This window comes from Trematomus bernacchii, unplaced genomic scaffold, assembly GCF_902827165.1.
Source record: "Trematomus bernacchii unplaced genomic scaffold, fTreBer1.1, whole genome shotgun sequence".
Lineage (NCBI taxonomy): Eukaryota > Metazoa > Chordata > Actinopteri > Perciformes > Nototheniidae > Trematomus > Trematomus bernacchii.
The window spans coordinates 658,597-679,767 of NW_022987709.1; the positions used below are offsets into that span (position 1 = coordinate 658,597).

The 21,171-nt window shown below is 43.4% G+C and overlaps 1 protein-coding gene across 1 annotated transcript in view; it reads left to right on the forward strand.

Moving 5' to 3' along the window:
• sned1 (sushi, nidogen and EGF-like domains 1) overlaps positions 1 to 21,171 on the forward strand; it is a 46,629-nt gene that overhangs the window by 21,153 nt on the left and 4,305 nt on the right. The window contains exons 16-28 of the mRNA XM_034140859.1: positions 70 to 243; positions 877 to 990; positions 1,081 to 1,194; positions 1,736 to 1,849; positions 1,966 to 2,082; positions 2,532 to 2,819; positions 3,454 to 3,637; positions 4,642 to 4,754; positions 5,787 to 6,065; positions 6,606 to 6,747; positions 8,768 to 8,850; positions 9,474 to 9,569; positions 9,863 to 9,979. Of these exons, the coding sequence (XP_033996750.1) occupies positions 70 to 243; positions 877 to 990; positions 1,081 to 1,194; positions 1,736 to 1,849; positions 1,966 to 2,082; positions 2,532 to 2,819; positions 3,454 to 3,637; positions 4,642 to 4,754; positions 5,787 to 6,065; positions 6,606 to 6,747; positions 8,768 to 8,850; positions 9,474 to 9,569; positions 9,863 to 9,979 (1,935 nt within the window). The remainder of the gene's footprint in view (positions 1 to 69; positions 244 to 876; positions 991 to 1,080; positions 1,195 to 1,735; positions 1,850 to 1,965; positions 2,083 to 2,531; positions 2,820 to 3,453; positions 3,638 to 4,641; positions 4,755 to 5,786; positions 6,066 to 6,605; positions 6,748 to 8,767; positions 8,851 to 9,473; positions 9,570 to 9,862; positions 9,980 to 21,171) is intronic.

Below are 21,171 nucleotides of genomic sequence, written 5' to 3' on the forward strand. Positions count from 1 at the left end.
CCCAGAGTGTGTGAGCTTGTGTCACTATGCAGCCATTGGACATTATCAACGTGTGTGTATTGATTTCAGAGCTGGGCTGTGGGCTGCCTCCACCGGTGAAGCACGCAGAGGTTCAGTTCTCCTCAACAACACCGGGCTCCATGGCTGTGTACATGTGCCACTCAGGCTTCACCTCCGTGCCCAGAGCCACCCAGAGCATCTGTGGTATTCAGGGAGACTGGAGCCAGCCCCCCATCTGTGAGGGTCTGTAACACACACCCACACATGGATACAAACACTGAACAAAAAACATCATTAAATGATCCCTGAAAGTCTGAATAAAGAAGATTCCAGTTAAAAGTTTATCTTCCAAATCTAAGGGATCATGTCATTTCTTTTACATTTGAAGCATCTAATAAGGTTTTGAATAAAGCTTCAATATCTGTCGTGACAATATCTAATCCGTTTTGTCAATATAAATACATTTACTAATCCAATATTACATGATATCAGACCCCCCTGTTAATACAAATAATAATAATGTTGTTGTTTATGGCTAAATGGCAACAAACAATAATTCAATAAGATTTTTTTTATTATTCAAGCTTTTTGGACATGTCTACATCTTTACTTTTTTTAATTAGTGTTGACTTTTAAACTTGTTTTGTTGTTATTAGAAATATTATATTTACACAAGCTGGAAACAATCCCACTGAGCCACCACTGAAGTCTAATTCTAGAAATATATATATATATGAATACTTTTGTATATTATAAATATAGTATGATACTAATCATATTAGTGTAACCTTAACTATATTTGAAACTGTGCAGAAATAACTGGTTTCAACTGAAAATAAATCAGTTTGGTTTAATAATGATTTCCCATCATCACAGAGATCAATGAATGCCTCTCACAGCCTTGTCTTAATGGCGGTACATGTGGGAACCAGGTGGGCTCCTACCAGTGTGAGTGTGATGAGGGCTTCAGTGGAAACCGCTGTCAGACAGGTAAAGCCTGATCAAAGTCTTCTGATATTTAATACATCTGCACATTTACATGATATAGTTACCTTGTCTGTGTGTATCATCTCCCTGAAGATATAAATGAATGCCTGTCGGGGCCCTGCGAGCACGGGGGGACATGTGAAGACCAGCCTGGCTCCTACCTGTGTCACTGTTCTCAAGGCTTCAAAGGCCACAACTGTGAAATAGGTAAAGTGTTCCTTTAAGATGTTACTATGGGAGGATTACTGAACGGCCCTCAGGGCACAGATCCCCAAATGTCAGGTTCCCTCCTGCATTTACCACAAAAAGACACGTACCAACCAGGAAGAGACTCCAAATGACCACAAAGAAACATAAAAGACTACAAAGAGATGCAAAACAGCTACAGAGAGACCACAAAGAGACACAAAACGACTTCAAAAAGGGGGTTATATAACCATAGACAAAAAAAAGAACAAGAAGAATACTAAAACGATAACAAACAGACACAAAACAACCACAGAGACAAAAACACATACAGTAGTGATGAGTAAAGACCACAAAGAAACGCATATCAACATCAAAAAGAGTCTCAACACCTATAAAGTCTGTGACTTGCTTATCGTAGGAAATGTGGTGGGGCCTCTGCCTGTCTGTGCCCAGGGGCCCATTGTCTCCTAATCCGCCCATGCCTGGTCGTTTCTTGTAGAGCTTCTACATACTAACATACAGACAGCAATAAAACTCTAGTGTAAACATCTGTGTGCAGAGCAGCACGGGTGTGAGTCCAATCCCTGTCTGAATGGAGGCGTGTGCCGGGGGTACAGACGGAATTATTTGTGTGTGTGCAAAGACGGCTTCTTTGGGGACCAGTGCCAGATGTGTAAGTGTCTTTGCATTGCCCTGCACTGATTTAATGATGTTAAAAGCTCATTCACACTGACTGCAGTTATCACATGAACTGTGTTGTACTTAATGCTTGTCTTTGACACCCCCAAGTGGAGAACCCATGTGTACTGCAACCTTGTGGAAACCGTGGCCTCTGCAGGAGTGACAAGAGAGGGAACTACAACTGTGTGTGCAGAGTGGGACACACAGGCAAAGACTGTGAGAAAGGTCAGAAAGAGTCACACAGAAGTGCTCCAGTTCAACAATTTTGTGTTTATTTGTCACCCCAGCATCTTCTCTATTGCAAAGTTCAAGTTCAAAGGCTTTATTGACATATGCACAGCTACAGTGTACTTGTGGCAATGAAAAGTCCCAGGCTCCTCCAACAAGGCAACACATACAGTATATGAAATACAAACTAATCAAAAACTATCAAAAATAGGGCATGAAGAAACAGAGTAGAAATAAAATAGTGCAAGAGAATGTTGTGCAAGTGATGCAGAAGAAGTTAACTATATGCAAGTCAAATAGAATAAGATGAGCTAAAAATAGAATGTTAAATTAAATGCTGTGCAGTGAAATGAATATAATAGATAAATATGTGTGATGCAAACACTTGACAACTATGTAATGATTTAATGTATGAATTTGACATGTAAGGTTGCCACTGTTCCCAGACCTGTTGCCTCCCTCTGGTCTCCATGTGCTGCGTGTGGAGGAGAACGAGGTGGAGCTACGCTGGGATCAGCCGGAGCCGGAGCACAGCCTGATCAGCGGCTTCGTGGTCACGTATGCTCCGCTGGGCTGGAGTAATCCAAAAACAGACACGCTGGAGAGGCAGCAGTCCTCCCACATCATGAGAGGCCTACTGCCCGGCCTGCTGTACAACATCTCCACCTTCTCCATCAAACGCAACACCAACAGCAACGACAACAGCCAACCAGCCACGGCTCTGATACGCACCAGTGAGCACACTCTTATTCCTGTTGTAGTGAGAGAAGCATCTTTAGAGTGTTTCTCTGAGTATTCCCATGAATTTGTACGGAAGCCCTGAGAGGCCAGAAGATCCATTCAAGACGTCTGATCTAAATGCTTTTCACCTTTCCTGCATTTATGACTTATCAACAGGTAAAAGGGGGTTCGATGGGGGATAACCTTCAATTTCCCCCTTTTTTTGTCAGGTTAAAATAAATAATTTTTACATGCATCATTTTTAAAGTTACTTTTTTTCATCTTTGAAAATGGCATATGTGCTTTTGTTTTTTCAGGATAATATAGTGAGAATAATTTGAGCCTCAATAAGCTGATGTGCACCACTGATTTTCTACTCTTTTAAAAGTTTTGACCCTTCTCTTTGTCTGTTTACATGTTTCACAGGCAAGAAATACATTTATTAAACAATCTTGGAAAGATTATCCTTGCAAAACCTTATTTTTCCTGCTCTTGAAGTCATAAGCACAGGAGAAAAAAACGTTTTCATCAGACCTAAATAATGGATTTTTCTTTTGTCATCTGCCTCCCGGGGCTTCCGTAAATTGGGTTGCACGTCTGCATACCTGTGTGCATTTCCTATGTTAAGTGGGTGTGTTTGTGTGCTAGGACCCCCGCGGGTGGAGCAGCTGCAGGTTGGGAACGTGTCCTCCTCACAGGTGTGGCTGAGCTGGCTGGTGCAGGCTGCTCGTCACGCAGCAGTCAGCAGGGTGCTGGTGTCTCTGCTGCCTGCAGACGGCAGCCAGGCTCGAACTGCCGTGCTCAATACCAGCAGCACGGAGCACTCCTTCAGGTCAGCCCTGCACCGTGCTGCAACATTTTAGATTTTGTACATTTACTCAAGTACTATTTTGAGGTACTTGTACTTTACTTGAGAATATCCATTTCATGCTACTTTGTACTTCTACTCTACTCTACGAGGTAAATATTGTACTTTTACTCCACTGCATTTACGTAGTAACTAACGGAATAATGATAAACAATATAATCAAGTGTTAAATCAGACTTTAGTTCCACCTGGAGTAAATTCACAAGCTACCCTGCAGTATACAAAGTCATTCAAACTAGCTGCACCTTTACCAGCTTTGAGAACACTTTCATGATCAATCATTATAAAACATATCATATATATTATTCTGAAATGGACCAATCTGCACAATGACTACTTTTACTGTCGCTACTTTAACTATATTTTGATGATAATACTTTTCTACTTTTACTTGAGTAACATTTTTGAATGCAGGACTTCTACTTGTAACAAAGTATTCCTACACTCTGGTACTTCTACTTTTACTCAAGTACAATATTTGATTACTTCTTCCACCTCTGAAAACCACACTGATGTCCTATTGTATTTCACTGTACAGACCTGCAGCATCCTACTTGTCCACTAAACAGAGCTGTTAAAGTTCTGCACTTTGAACGGAGTAATACACCTTTGAACCACCAGAGTGCACTACTACTCCTAACAGTGTTTTGAGCATGATGAGAATCAGAATCAGAATACCTTCATTCGTCCCACAGAGGGGACATTTACAATGTTACAGCAAAAGTGAAGAGCCAAACATAGCAAAACTATTAATTAAGAGGCATGCATGAAGATGAAAACAGAAATTATTACACAAATTTACAAAAATAATGATAGCCAATAGACTTTTATTTTTTTATAAGTATAGTATGTATAAAGTATAGCAACCAGGTAAGCGTAGTACAAGTGGAAGTATACTGTATATATTATGAGGTACTATAAGGTATCCTGCATTGTTTTCCATGGTGCTATTTTGTGTGTGTTTCCAGTGCATTACTCCCTGGTCAGATGTACACGGTGGATGTGTTGACTCAAAGTGGAATCAGACCGGATGAATTTCCCTCCACCAGCCACTCAGCTGGACCCCTGCAGTTCTGGACACGTAGGTTACATATCATTATTCAAAAGCTATTCAAATAAGAATAACAACACGGCTGGTCGTTAGATCACTCCTGATTTAAAAATACAACACACATCTCTGCACATCAGCACAGAGCGTAGATATTAGAGAAGCCAAAGACAGCAAGTCTAAATGACTTTGACAGTGACCAATCAGCATGAGGACAGGCGGGTTCATTTTTCATTGATAGACTGATAGTTTAATGTGTTGTTGCCTAATAACAACATACCTTGCTATCTGTTGTAAGTTTCAACCCTGACATCAAATTATTGCATCATTATTACTATTAAAAAATAATAGCCATCTGTATTAAAGTATTGTATTACATTATCTTAGATCTAGTACTTGAGTAAAAGTACCAGAGTTTAGCAATACTCTGTTACAGTAAAAGTCCTGCATTCTAAATGTTACTCAAGTAAAAGTAGAAAAGTATTATCATCAAAATATAGTTAAAGTAGCGACAGTAAAAGTAGTGATTGTGCAGATTGGTCCATTTCAGAATAATATATATGTTTTATAATGATTGATCATTAAAGTGTTCTCAAAGCTGGTAAAGGTGCAGCTAGTTTAAATGACTGTGTATACTGCAGGGTAGCTTGTGAATTTACTCCAGGTGGAACTAAAGTCTGATTTAACACGTGATTATATTTCACATCATTCATCCACATCTGTAAAGTAACTAAAGGTATTAAATACATGTAGTGGAGTAAAAGTACACCATTTACCTCTGAACTGTAATTGGGCATAAGTTTGAAGAAAACTAAATACTCAAGTAAAGTACAAGTATCTCAAAATTGTACTTAAGTACAGTACTTGAGTAAAGTAACTTAGTTACTTTCCATCATTGAACAGCATACAAGTCCAGCTGACAAATGTTTTAAAGCACAGCACAACAAACGGACAGTGTAGTTGAGAATCAGTTCAAATCAAGTTAAAGAACAGTTACTTGCAAAAAGAATACTTTCGCTGCTATCAATGAAGAAATGTGAGCATCCACATGTGTTTTCCCCTCAGGGCCTCTCCCCCCACAGAACCTCTCCCTGTCACATGTGACCACTAACTCAGCACTGATCACCTGGAGCCGCTACCCGAGAAACGTCCCAGATGGCTTTGTGGTCAACGTGACCCGAGGGTTGAACACGAGGAGTCGCTTCCTGCCCAATGGGAAGCTGGGATCATATACCCTGCGTGAACTGACTCCAGGACAGCAGTACCATGTGGCTGTCACGTCGGTGAAAAGCACAGCGCAGGAACAGATCCACAGTGTACCCCAACACCTAGCCTTTACTACCTGTGAGTGAAAACATGTTTATAATCCTTTCATTTACATAAACACATGCAATTAGGTGGGTTTTCAAAGAGCCTTTCAGTATCATGAATCAGTGAGACAAAAGAAAAAGATCTGCTGATTCCTTTTCTCAATTACAGGGGGATAAAAGGTTTCCCCAGAATAATATCATGAAGTTCCTCAAAAATGTTTTTCATCTGCAGACAAATCATGTTGTTTACGGAAGCTTTAGTCATATGATAACAAATAAGTCAGTAAAAAAAGTCTCTATTTAGAATCTAGCAGAATTCTTTTAAATCACTTCTTAAAAGTCTCTTTATTAAAGCCTTTCATTAATAATACCACTACTTGATTTGACTCTGTATCCATGTTTGATTTCATTTGACTTTCTTTTTTTTATTGTTGCAACGTTGTATAGCTATCATGGTGGGTGGGGATTGTTGACCTCGTCTTCTGTTTCATGTTAGCTTTGTAACTTTGTTTTGAATAGTGCTGTAGAAATAGAGTTATTATTATTTGTATTATTATGATTCTCTTTGACCCAGTGCCAATAGGTGAAATATCAGAGAGAAGAAAGAGGCCAGCCGGGAATGGACAGGGGGCTCATGTGGGACACACACTTCCCCCATCTCAGCCCCAGGACCTGGGGGCCACAACAGAAACAGAGAACTCAAAAGCACTGCCTAGGTAAACGCAGAGTGTAGGTAGTTATTAAAAAAAAAGGGGGGGGGGTATGGATCAGGGTCCTTTGCTCTGCCTTTCCTTTCTGTCTCCTCACAGTCAAATAAAAGAGGAAATGCCACAGTGTTTCCACTCTTATGTCTAATTGAAAATACATTTTGACTGTTTGCCAGAAGCATACAACTTGTTTTAGAAGACGTTGATTCTTTCCGAGATAGTATGGTATTTATTATTACTTATTTTCTTCTTTATTTTTTGTTTCTTTTTAATACCAATACCTCTTTTATTTAGTTGTTTGTTTGTAATTCTATTTTTAAAGTCTTTTTTTCTTAATATTTATTTTTACTTTTACAAATCCCAGCTACAGTGGAGGAAATAATCATTTGATCCCTTGCCGATTTTGTAAGTTTACCCACTTACAAAGAAATGAACAGTCTATCATTTTAATGGTAGGTTGATTTTACTAATGAGAGACAGAATATCAGAAGGAATATCCAGAAATGTACATCATTTAAGAGATACAAATGTATTACATTTAATTGTGTGAAATAAGTATTTGATCCCCTTGCAACCAACAAGGATTCTGGCTCCCACAGACCGGTTACATAAGTCCTCTTCCTTTAACCTGTACCTGTATAAAAGACACCTGTCCACAGAATCAACCAATCAGATTCCAACCTTTCCACCATGGGTAAGACTAAAGAGCTGTCTAAGGACCTCAGGGACCAGACTGTAGACCTCCACAAGGCTGGGACTGGCTACAAGACCATCAGAAAGCAGCTTGGTGAGGAGGACACAACTGTTGGTGCCATTATTCAGAAATAGAAGAAACACAAAATGAGCATCAGTCGCCCTCGGTCTGGGGCTCCACACAAGATCTGGCCCCGTGGGGTATTGGTGATCAGGAGAAAGGTGAAGTATCAGCTAATAACTACACAGGAGGAACTTGTTAATGATCTCAAGGCAGCTGGGACCACAGTCACCAAGAAAACTATTGGTAACACACTACATCATAATGGATCAAATCCTGCAGCCCCTGCTCAAGAAGAACACGAAAGGCCCGTCTGAAGTTTGACAATGAACCTCTGAATGATTCAGAGGAGGCTTGGGAGAAGGTGATGAGGTCAGATGAGACCAACATTGAGATCTTTGGCATCAACTCGACACGCCGTGTTTGGAGGAAGAGAGATGCTGACTATAACCCCAGAACACCATCGCCACCGTCAGGCATGGGGGTGTTTCTCTGCTAAGGGGACAGGACCACTTCCCTGCATTGAGGAGAGGATGGACGGGGCCATGTAACGTAAAATCTTGGCCCATAGCCTCCTTCCCTCAGCCAGGACACTGAACATGGGTCATGGAGGGGTCTTCCAGCAGGACAATGACCCTGAACATACGGCCAAGGCAACACAGGAGTGGCTAAAGAAGAAGCACATTTAGGTGAGGGAGGGGCCTAGCCAGTCTCCGGACCTTAATCCCATAGAACATCTGTGGAGGCAGCTGAAGCTTCCAGAGGCCAAGCATCAGCCTCAAAACCTGAAGGGTTTGGAGAGGATCTTCAGAGAGGAGTGGACCAACATCCTTCCTGAGATGTGCACAGACCTGGAGACCAGCTACAAGAAGGGTCTGACCTCTGTGTGTCCAACAAGGGTTTCTCCACCAAGTCCTAACACATGTTCTGCGGGGATCAAATACTTATTTCACAGTTAAATGCAAATAAATGTTTATCTTTTATATAATGTCAATTTCTGGATTTTCTTTTTGATATTCTTACTCTCACTGTTAAAATAAACCTACCATTACAATTATAGACTGTTCATTTCTTTGTAAGTGGGCAAACTTACAAAATCTCCAAGGGATCAAATACTTATTTCCTCCACTGTATATACAGTACATTGGCCTGTCTGGACATTGAAACTTCTTGATCCTTGTATGCCGTTCAATAAACAACACAAACAGAACATTGGTAAGACTTTCATCTGGTAATTCAGCTGTCCATGCTAAACAACTTGCTTTTCCTCTGCAGATACACAGAGCTCATTGACAGAAGGGGAAAGATAACAGCTAAGTTTACTCACTTTCCTCGAAAAGCCGTTCGACATCGCACCAGTAAGTACAATAAGTAGAAATAAACATTAAGGAGAGTGTTACAGTTATAATACTAAAAAATGAATTCTGTTGTTTACAGTTTTTTTTCCAAACGGTAATGTTGCACCCAATAAAGTAATTCACTGTGCTTCCAAGCAGAAATTAATGGCATCATTCTATGACATCTAATAACATGCCACACCAACATATTCAACAAGTTCTGGTTTTGCTCAGGATGTTCAAAGAATTAAAGTCAGTATTTTATGGTCGTAAGCATGGCCTGTCTGGATGACAAATAGGTGTTCCTCTAGTGTAAACTAGAATCAGACCCAGTTATCTGACACATGCTGTCCACTTTATCTAGCAGGGTTTAGATGAAACCAGACAAGTCAGAAAACGTATGGAATACACTTCCTTTCTTCCCTTTAATTCTCATATGATAATGTGTCGTATTTAACTCAATGCATCCCAGTGCAGTGGTTTATGGTGTATATCCTAAAGAGAACAATTGTTCTACAGATATTATAACAGTAGAGTCTAGAGAATAAGCTTCCTTTCTAGGGTTTGCCTCTTTTAATAAAAAAAGAGACAAGTTTTGCCGTCTTTTTACGCTGATTCATGACAGAAAATGTTTTGTCTTGTAGAACCTGACCCGCCAATTAAATTAGAGAAGATGGAAGAAACAACAAACAAAATCAGCCTGGCACTCGAGATTGAAGAAGGTTTAAGAACGAAGCCTGGTAGGTGTTCTGGTGGCACATCTGCCCTTTAATGGCTCCCAGCTGCTGTGGTTTAAACTGTATACAACAGATGGATGTACAGTACTACTACTTTGACATTTCAATTATTATAGTATTGGATGTCATTAAAATATCAATGATGATGACATGTACCTTAAAAGACATTGAGGAAAGTAGTAAACATAAGGGGGTTGTGGTGTAACAGCTGTAGATAATGTGGAGTAGTGGGCCTGAAACCTGAGACCCTCACTGATTCTGTGCTGAGGATGTTGATGGCAGCTGTTGTCTTTCAGAACTGCAACAGGACTGCCGCAGTGTGCCTTGCCACAACGGGGGAACATGTGTGAGCGGAGCAGACTCGTTCCTCTGCGACTGCGCAGCCGGGTTCAAGGGCCGGCAGTGTGAACTGTGTAAGTTCCATACACTCACAGGGCGGGGCCTGATACAGTAGGCTGCTTTGGCAAATGTAGCGGATAGTCACTCATTCTATGATGTTTTAGGACATGAACACAGATTTACACTCAAAGGTGTTTCTGTACGGTCTGATATGCAGAGGAGGGAGGTAAGGTTATAGACCAGTCCCATGTTTACAAACATTGCGGCGCATGAGTGCAAAGACTCGGAGTCTCCTGAGTGCTTAAAAGTAAGTCAGTGAAGTCACGTTATTGTTTGCATTTGAAACAGGGCGTTTTACATCCAATCACATCCCCAGCCACAGCTGTGGTCTTGACATCAAATCTCAAGTCCTATAGGTCCGAGACAAGACCAAGACCTTTAAAATGTTTTGAGTACTAAAACACTACGACATGGGACTCACTGATCATTTGAACTATTGAATATATTATTTTGTCTGCATTTAAAGAGATGTTTTTTGTGTTTTTTTTCAAATGTATTAATTTAGCAGGGTAAAAATACAGAAATATTGTATTGTTCCCCGTCGGTAGCATGTACCTTTTGTAGGGTTTGACTCGACTGGCACCCCAGCAACTGTGGTCGAACCGCTACAAGATGTCTGCTTCACCTCCAATATACTGTAATGGGAATTGATGGTGTGTGGTGCTGAAGGGCCAATAAACCTCCTGTCCATGAGTAGATAGACGCTTCCTGCTGCTTTGTGCAGTGATATGTTTTGAAGGTGCAGTTTCTTAGAAAGAAAATAGTTCCTGCTCACAACAAGGTCTGAGGAGTTTTTAGCATCTGTGTTAGAATTTCTGGAAAAATACATCGATTTTTCAAATGTATTTTTTTTTTGCCGCTCTGAGCTCCATCTACGATATGATACGATACGATATTACTTTATTTGTCAGATCAAGTCTGAAATTTGACTTGCGTCACAGCAGCTCCATGTCCAACATCAACAGACAAATATCCAGACACAAATACATGAAACACAAACAACAAACATTTAACATAACAGCACAATCAGTGAGAGAAAAGCTGCTCAAAGAGCCTTCAGCGTGCATCTGATCTGGGATTCAGCTCTGTATTTACTGAGAGGATTGACTGATGCACAAAGGAGTGCTTCAGTCTGACTTTATTGAATCGTGGGACCCTGTATCTCCGATGAGATGGTAGCAGTTCATATTCACTGTTCAGAACATGCTTTGGGTCAGAGGTGATGTTGTTGGACAGCCTCACTAGGTTGTTATGATAGGCTGAGTCATAGAGTCTCTGGCAGGGTTGACCAACAATCTTTGAGCAGATTTTTAACAGGTGGAGCAGTTTTGATTTGAAAGCTGCTGACAAACATTTGTACCAGGTAGTATTGCAGTACTGTAGAATGGACAAGATCACAGATGTAAAGAACAACAGAAGAATTTCTCTGCTCGCCCCAAAAGACCTAAGACGGCGGAGAAAATCAATTCTTTGTTTTGTCCTTTTGCACAGATATTCAATGTGATCCTTCCATGACAGCAGATGGTCAATCATTACACCCAAGTATTTGTATGAAACTCCCTGCTTGATTTCATCTGTATGGATGACAATGGGGACTTTATGGGAGTCAGATGGTGAGCCAAAAATGATTTCCTCAGTTTTCTTGGTGTTGATCTCAAGAGCATTGCTATCAGTCCGCTCGACCACCTGATTTACAGCCTGTTGGTGCAGCTCAGGGTCGTCTGTGTTACTGAGCAGAGATATTATCTGCCATCTAGTGCCATTGGTTTCCATTATACTGGAGAGAAAGCACATCTCTATGGCTGGTTGAAATGTTCTTTTGTCAAGCTTCAGGGTCTACAGCCATGCTACCAGGCTGTGGCAGTGCTAACACGCTCACACTGGTACATGGAGCACATTTATATAGCTCCATATTCAAGATTCAAGATATTTTATTGTCATATATACATTATAACAGGCAGTGGCACTATACAATCAAATTCTTACATTCAGCTCTCCATACCTAAATATTGAGAAGATACAAACAAACAAACGTAAAAGAAAAAAGATAGCATATAAGAACATTTTACAATATAAGCTGTCATACGTTACTGTCCCAGAATATAGAGTGCATGATGTGCTACATGATAAAACAAAACATTTACAAGATATTTTTATATCTTGTACATATATACAAGATATAAAAATATCTACAGCAGGGTAGAGTATAGTGTATTAATATACAAACATATGCATAAGAATGGATATATATATAACAGTATATATTATATTATATACTGTATAATATATTATTATGTATTATATATATATTAGCATAGACTCAAAGCGCTTTGCAACACTTGTCAACATTCACCATACAGTAGTACCCTGTTGGCAGAGACCACCACCAGCGGCTCATCAGGAGTGAAGAATGTTCACCCACACAGCGAGAGCCAATGGGAGTCATTTGGTGTTCAATAGACTGCAGAGGGGATCGAACCAGCAACCTCCTGATGAGTGACCTGCTGAAATGAAGAAATAGCTAGACCTACCATGTTCACACTATAGTGTAGCATGTTAGCCTATGTGGAGTTGGCATGTTCTTGCTGTGTTAGTGAGGGTTTCCTCCCTTTGTAAACCAGAACCTTGCTGGAATCGACCTGTCCAGTCCCCTGACCCTGCACAGAATAAATGAGGTAGAAAATGGATCCATTATATAATACTATTCAAATGTAAACAATACAATTTATTGTTGTTCTAAAAGGCATAGCATTTATCAGTAGATACCGCTCTAATAGGTGTATAGCTGCTTCTGAGTGAAAGATGTGCCTGTGTGTCACTGCAGGATTTACTCTCCTGTCTTTGTGTTCCCAAGGGTTTAGTTTTCTCTGAAAGTCACTATAGTATCTGAAGTGTGAATTTAAAGTAAAACATGATTAGATTTGCATGTAAACATACATGGACCTGAGAGCTATAGAACTTTGGTTCCTTAAAAGCAGGAAGCACGCTCCACTGCCAGTCTACCCCACTCATTTATAAATGGCTTGGTTAGCTCAGGGGCATGCATGTAACATGAAGGCAGGGCAGCAAAGGCACAAAGCAACATACTATTTGCAGTGAGTGTTCTGGCAGCAGTTTGTTATTTCAGAACAATATCCCTCTTCATTCGTCCTTCCTGTGTCTCAGATTAATCTTCAGACAATTTTAAGTGCTCATTTCATTTAGGCTCAAATAGTTCAAAAAGAATATGAACGTAGTCTGTGCTTTAAACAGGTTTCTAACAGGAAGAACTTCAGTGATACGGCATTATTAATGAAGAAAGCTGCTGTCAGTCTTTATAAGAGAAGCCTTGTCCCTTTCAAATAAATCCATTCCCGCGACTGTTTTAAATTCACAAAGTGTACGTTGAATGTCCTCTCTCCATATACACTCCTATACTCTTTTAGAACATACGATACAGTGTACTGAAAAAAACCACGTTTTAACATTTCTACAGAACTACTTAAAGGTGGGGTATATAATTTATTTCAGAAACACTTTTTGTTATATTCCATGGAATGCTCTTAAAGGTAGGGTAGGTAAGTTTGAGAAACCGGCTCGAGATACACTTTTTGTTATATTCCATGGAATGCTCTTAACATCCCGATAGCAATGAATATCTTAAGTGCTTTGACAAAACATCCATAAAAGAATTTCATCTGTGGAAGCCGTAGTACTGTAAAAAGCACGACCAATCATTTTAGCCGGACCGGCTAAAATAACTGGATGGCCTACCTGCCTGTCAGCCTTCCATCTGTGCACAAACTTATCTCGTGCCCTCATTGGTCATGTGCGCGTTCGTGTGTATTGGAGGAGGGGCTCTGTAAGGAAGTGGCAGATTTTTTCCGTTTGTGTATTTTCAAATTCTAGCTTGTTTCTCCAAAATTACATACTGTGAGGATTTGCAGTTCTCCCTCCTTCTTCTCCCATTTGTTTTGTGTTTGTTATTGTCTGTCTGTCTGTGTGTCTGTCTTCCTGGCCGGGCGTGGCTGACCCACTTCTGTTTCCCGCCAACTCACCTCCTCAGCTATGGCTCATCATCTGGATTACACTAATCACCTTCACCTGCATATATACCCGGGTCCTCCATCCAGTATTCACCAGTTCGTCGTTTCACCACGCTGTATCCATCTGCCTACTCCTCTGCCTGCCACGTCCAGCCTCCGACTCCTCGTCTGAGTTCCCTCCGTGCTTCCACGCACACCAGCTCAGACCTGTCTACTCTCGTCAGCTCTGGATCCCTGGCTCACCTTGCCGGTGTTCCCTCCGTGCTTCCACGCACACCAGCTCGAGCCGGTCAACTCTCGCCAGCTCTGGATCCCCGGCTCTTCTCGCCGGTGTTCCCTCCGTGCTTCCACGCACAACAGCTCAAGCCTGTCAACTCCCGCCAGCTCTGGATCCCCGGCTCTCCTCGCTGGTATTCCCTCCGTGCTTCCACGCACATCAGCTCAAGCCTGTCAACTCTCGCCAGCTCTGGATCCCCGGCTATCCTCGCCTGTGTACCTCCGTGCATCTCCGCACCTCCGCTGGTGACAAAACCCTGGCCCCGGATTAAGTGGACATTAAATCCCTCTGTTATTTTCCGAAGGGTTTTTTGGTTAAATAAACCTTTTTTACCAACTAAACTCTGTGTCCTCTTCCTGGTGTTCAGCATTTGGAGTTCAGTCCTGTCGGCTCGTGAGCGCGTAACAGTACGAACTGGTCAAAATGAACTCCGCTGACACTGGATCGGATCCCGCCGCTGTTCAGCACGCCCTTTCTCATCAGGGAAATCTTCTGGGCCAACATGAGCAGATGATCCGAGCCTTAGTTGACAGCAATCAGTTCCTGGCACTACACATCTCGAACCTTGCTGCTCAAATCTCCACCCTGACGTCTTCTGCTGCATTTCCTGCCTCCTCCAATCCACCTCTGGATTCCACTCCATGCCGGGATTTCCCCATTGCCGACCCTGAGCCTTTCCATGGAGAGGTGGAGAAATGCAGAGGATTTCTGTTTCAATGCAACAAGGTATTTCGCCAGCGCCCCTTGTCTTTTTCTTCTGAGGTGACTAAGATTAACTATGTGTTGAGTTTGCTTCGTGGAAGAGCTTTAACCTGGGCCGAAGCATTGAGTTCTTCTGTGGATTACGACACTCTTTCCTTTGGAGTTTTTTCTGAACATTTTTCCACTGTTTTTGATCATCCCGAACACTCTGGCTCAGCTGCTAGTCGTCTGCTAAATTTACAACAAGGGACTCGAACCGTTGCAGATTACTCTATCGAGTTTCGCACACTGGCGGCAGAAGCCCGATGGGACGAAGCGGCTTTAAGGGCTGTGTTTGTTAGGGAATTGAAGGATCAACTGAAGGATGAGCTGGCTGCAAGAGAGGAGCCTGCTGACCTCCAATCCTTAATCTCCTGGGTGTCTCGTCTCGACAGCCGGCTGCGGGAGCGCCGTGCGGAGCGTGCGCAGCGTTCACCTTTTGCTTTGCCTAATAAGCCAAACAGCTCTCCCAAGTTTGCTCCCTCTGTGTCCAGACCATCTGACTTCACCTCACCACCTCGCGTGTTCACCGTTGCTAAGGAGGAAGCTATGCAGTTGGGACGCGCTGGATTATCCCCTGAGGAGCGCCTTCGACGCATGAGGTCTGGAGAGTGCCTGTATTGTGGTAAGGTTGGGCATATCCTTTCTGGTTGTCCTGTCCGCCCAAACGCAGGGGCTCGTCAGTGAATTTGGGGGTCCTGACGAGTCCTCAACCTACACCTATAGTAGCCCCAACTTTGAGCCGTTTCCTGATTCCTGCCAGACTTTGTACTATCGCTCAGACCTTGCCCCTCTCTGCCCTCATTGACTCTGGTGCTGAGGATAGCTTTGTGGACTGTGAACTAGCCAAGCAGCTGGGTCTTAACTTGGAAACTTTACTGGAACCTTTGACTGCTTATGCCTTAAATGGTAAAAACATTTCTAAGGTTACACAGCAGACACAACCCGTAACCCTGTTAATTTCTGGAAATCACAGAGAAGAAATTCAACGAAGGTTATTTCCGCCCCTGCAACCCCTTTGGTTCTTGGTTACCCTTGGCTTCGCACCCACAATCCGCATATTGATTGGGCCGGAGGGAGAATCTTAGAATGGAATCAGTCGTGCCACCTTAACTGTTTACAGTCTGCTGTGCCTCCCGTCCCTGTAGACCCTATGCCTGCTCCATGTGTCTCAGCTAAAGTAGACTTGTCTGGTGTTCCTGAGGTTTACCACAACCTGTGTGGGGCCTTCAACAAGGATAAGGCTCTCTCTCTCCCTCCTCATCGTCCCTATGATTGTCCCATCGATCTACTACCTGGAGCTCCTCTACCTACCAGCAGACTTTATAATCTGTCTCGGCCAGAGAGAGAGGCCATGGAGAAATACATCGGTGACTCCCTTGCTTCAGGAATTATTCGTCCTTCTTCCTCTCCTCTGGGTGCTGGGTTTTTCTTCGTGGACAAGAAGGATAAATCACTCCGACCCTGTATTGACTTTCGTGGGTTAAATAACATTACAGTGAAAAACAAGTACCCACTTCCCCTGATAAACTCAGCTTTTGAACCTCTCCAAGGTGCCACCATCTTCTCCAAACTCGACCTCAGGAATGCCTACCACCTTGTTCGAATTCGCCAAGGAGATGAGTGGAAGACAGCCTTCAACACCCCCCTTGGTCACTTTGAATATCTCGTCATGCCTTTTGGACTCTCTAATGCCCCCGCTGTTTTCCAGGCCCTTGTTAATGATGTCCTTCGAGATTTCCTCAACCGATTCGTTTTTGTCTACATTGACGACATCTTGATCTTTTCCAAGAGTCTGGAGGAACATCAGGACCACGTCAGTCAGGTTCTACAAAGGCTGCTTGAGAACAAGCTGTTCGTCAAGGCTGAGAAGTGCGAGTTTCACCAGGAGTGGGTCAGCTTCCTTGGATATATCATCAGGCAAGGCAAGTTGGAGGCTGATCCAGGAAAGATTCTAGCTGTCTCTGAGTGGCCAGTCCCCACAACTCGGAAGGAGCTGCAGAGGTTCCTGGGTTTTGCTAACTTCTATCGCCGGTTCATCAGGAACTATAGCAAGGTAGCAGCTCCACTCTCCAGTCTCACTTCTGTCAAGATCAAGTTTTCCTGGACAACAGATGCAAACAATGCCTTTCTTCTTCTCAAGTCCCTGTTAACTTCTGCCCCCATACTCATCCAGTTGGACTCAAGCAAGCAGTTTGTTGTTGAGGTAGATGCATCTGACATCGGGGTTGGTGCTGTTCTGTCCCAGACTGCAGGGCCAGACAATAAGCTTCACCCGTGTGCTTTTTTCTCTCGCCGTCTTTCACCTGCTGAGAGAAATTATGATGTGGGAAACAGAGAGCTTCTGGCGGTGAAGATGGCCTTGGAGGAGTGGCGACACTGGCTCGAGGGCAGTGAACAGCCTTTTCTTGTTTGGACTGACCACAAGAACCTCGAATACATCCAGTCTGCCAAACGATTAAACTCCCGACAAGCCAGATGGGCCCTCTTTTTTGGTCGTTTCAATTTCTCCCTGACATATCGCCCTGGTTCGAAGAATGCCAAGCCTGATGCCCTGTCCAGATCGTTTCCTTCTGAGGGTCCTGTTACCTCTTTGGACTCTATTCTCCCCCGGAGTTGTGTGGTGGGTGCCCTCACCTGGGAGATTAGTAACTCGATCCGGGAGGCGCTGTTGGATCAACCTGACCCTGGTAGCGGTCCGCCAAATCGTCAGTTTGTCCCCAACTCAGTCCGTTCTCAGGTTCTGCAGTGGGTCCACAGCTCCCGTTTTTCCAATCACCCAGGTGCTAACCGCACACTCACCCTTCTCCGGAGACATTTTTGGTGGCCAACTATGGACAGGGATACTAAGGAGTACGTTTTAGCCTGTACTACATGTGCTCGGAGCAAAGCCTCTCATCAGAGACCTGCAGGATTGCTTCAGCCACTTCCAATCCCTAGTCGACCTTGGTCTCACATAGCTCTGGACTTTGTCACTGGCCTACCTCCCTCTCAGGGTAACACAACTATCCTTACAGTTGTAGACCGTTTTTCTAAATGTGCCTATTTTGTTGCTCTGCCGAAGCTCCCCTCAGCCCTGGAGACCTCCCAGCTTCTCACCCTGCATGTTTTCCGCCTGCATGGTATCCCGGCAGACATCGTCTCCGACCATGGTCCTCAATTCACCTCCCAGGTCTGGAAGACTTTTTGTCAATCTCTCGGTGCATCTGTCAGTCTGACTTCAGGTTATCACCCCCAGTCAAACGGCCAAACTGAAAGGGCAAATCAGGATTTGGAATCTGCTCTCCGTTGCGTTGCCAACCATAACCAGTCAACCTGGAGTTCCCATCTACCGTGGATTGAGTATTCCCACAATGCTCTCACCTCTTCTGCTACTGGTGTCTCTCCATTCGAAGCCTCCTTAGGGTACCAGCCACCCCTGTTTCCTGAAGAGGAGAATGAGTTGTCTGTTCCATCCGTCCAACAACACATGCTTCGTTGCCGTAAGGTTTGGAGGGACACTCGCTCAGCCCTTCTTCGGACTTCCTCCAGAAATCAGAAATCTGCTTACCGCCACAGACATGTCGCTCCCCCTTATGCCCCTGGTCAGTCTGTTTGGTTGTCTTCAAAGGATGTTCCCCTCCTTACGGAGTCGAAGAAGTTGTCCCCTCGGTTCATTGGTCCCTTTCCCATTGAACGCATCATCAACCCCTCTGCTGTCCGCCTGAAGCTTCCCAGGACCATGAAGATTCATCCAACGTTTCATGTGTCCCAGATCAAGCCAGTCCACACCAGTGACCTGTGCCCTCCAACCATTCCCCTTCCTCCCCCCCGAGTTATCGATGATCATCCTGCCTACACCGTGCGTCGGCTCATGGATGTCAGGCGCCGGGGCAAGGGCTTTCAATATCTGGTTGATTGGGAGGGTTACAACCTGGAGGAACGTTGCTGGGTGCCTCGGTCACGTATTATGGACCCTGTCATGGTGAGGGAGTTCCACAGGGCACACCCTGACAAACCTGGTGGTCGCCAGGAGGCTCCCGTTGAGGGGGGGGGTACTGTGAGGATTTGCAATTCTCCCTCCTTCTTCTCCCATTTGTTTTGTGTTTGTTATTGTCTGTCTGTCTGTGTGTCTGTCTTCCTGGCCGGGCGTGGCTGACCCACTTCTGTTTCCCGCCAACTCACCTCCTCAGCTGTGGCTCATCATCTGGATTACACTAATCACCTTCACCTGCATATATACCCGGGTCCTCCATCCAGTATTCACCAGTTCGTCGTTTCACCACGCTGTATCCATCTGCCTACTCCTCTGCCTGCCACGTCCAGCCTCCGACTCCTCGTCTGAGTTCCCTCCGTGCTTCCACACACACCAGCTCAGACCTGTCTACTCTCGTCAGCTCTGGATCCCCGGCTCACCTTGCCGGTGTTCCCTCCGTGCTTCCACGCACACCAGCTCGAGCCGGTCAACTCTCGCCAGCTCTGGATCCCCGGCTCTTCTCGTCTGTGTTCCCTCCGTGCTTCCACGCACAACAGCTCAAGCCTGTCAACTCTCGCCAGCTCTGGATCCCCGGCTATCCTCGCCTGTGTACCTCCGTGCATCTCCGCACCTCTGCTGGTGACAAAACCCTGGCCCCGGATTAAGTGGACATTAAATCCCTCTGTTATTTTCCGAAGGGTTTTTTGGTTAAATAAACCTTTTTTACCAACTAAACTCTGTGTCCTCTTCCTGGTGTTCAGCATTTGGAGTCCAGTCCTGTCGGCTCGTGAAAGTGTAACACATACCCCACCTTTAATGGCTGACAGCCTCAATACATATACAATTGTTTTGTATATAGAGGACAGTACAAGGAAAAGACACACGTTTAAAGGTCTTTCATTTATTTAGTTAAATTAATATTCCCGACAACAAAAAATGTTATTTTTTTGTCTCAAAAGAAGAAATTAAGAACAACAAATACTTATTACTTCATAAAAAATAATAATATATGAATTCATACTTTTTTTATTAGATGATTTAGTCAAGTGTAAAAGGAGGGAATTATAGTGAACAAACGAAAACATTTATGAGAGCTTCCTTTTGCTGATATTCTTATCTTTAGTAACTTCATAAATCACATTAGTAAACCACAGGGAAATAGATGATGTACCTGGATAGAATGCATTCACACCTAATAGTCCACTTCTCTGGTGCGCACCAGACCACCGTTTGTTACATTGTTTCATTTTTCAGAAGGTTCGGTTTGCGTTCACACGGGCAAAACTCAAACGGACTATAAACTTTAAACACAAGTCATGTGCTCGGAAATGCTGTTCAACCATTGGTCAGACATTAAGGGGGTAGAAACGCAAATCCTGGCAATTTCTACCGGAGCCTCCACCATGGAGCATCGGCAGTTTCGGCAGGTTATTCTCATATAACACATATAATGAGAGACGTTCTGCAGTAAGGAGGGGCGTTTCACCGACGACAGTTGGCTCTGACTTTTATGTAGTTGACGGAGCATTTTTACTTTACACGACACTGTTCAACACTTAATTCTGCTTCACTCTTTAACTAAACAACCGCGGATGTCTTGAAAGACTCTTTCGCTAAAGATTTTTGAAGACATCCGCGTTCTTGTGACACGTAAATACTACGCTTCCTATGTTTTGGTGCGGACTGCGTTCACACCAGCAATGAACCGCTCCAGAGTTCGCAAGCAAGCGCTCCGAGACCACCTATTTAGCGGACCAGAGTCCGGTTGTTTAGTTCACTTCAGAGGTCTCGGACTGTGTTCACACCGACCCAAATGAACCGCACCAAGCGGCTAAACGCACCAGGGTTCGATTCTACCGGACTATACAAGGCTGGTGTGAATGCGCCCGAGAAGGAATACAATCCTCCCCCTTGAAGGGAATATATTTGCAGATATAAACATTCAGATTATTGGTGTCTCATCTCTTATGAAGGCTGCTACTGTAAATATGAACTTCCCCACTTAACAAGCCAGGGCAGTCCTGTAAAAACATCTTAGCGATTTTCTTAAGACATAACAAAGTTATCATTTCATATGAAATGTTTTCCCTTAATGTTATTACAATAATTGTTTTTTTTGTGACAAATCATTTTAAAAGGTCACAAAACAAGGTATTTCCCTGCTTCTCTTCCATTTAAAGAAATATTATATAAGGAACTATATTCGAT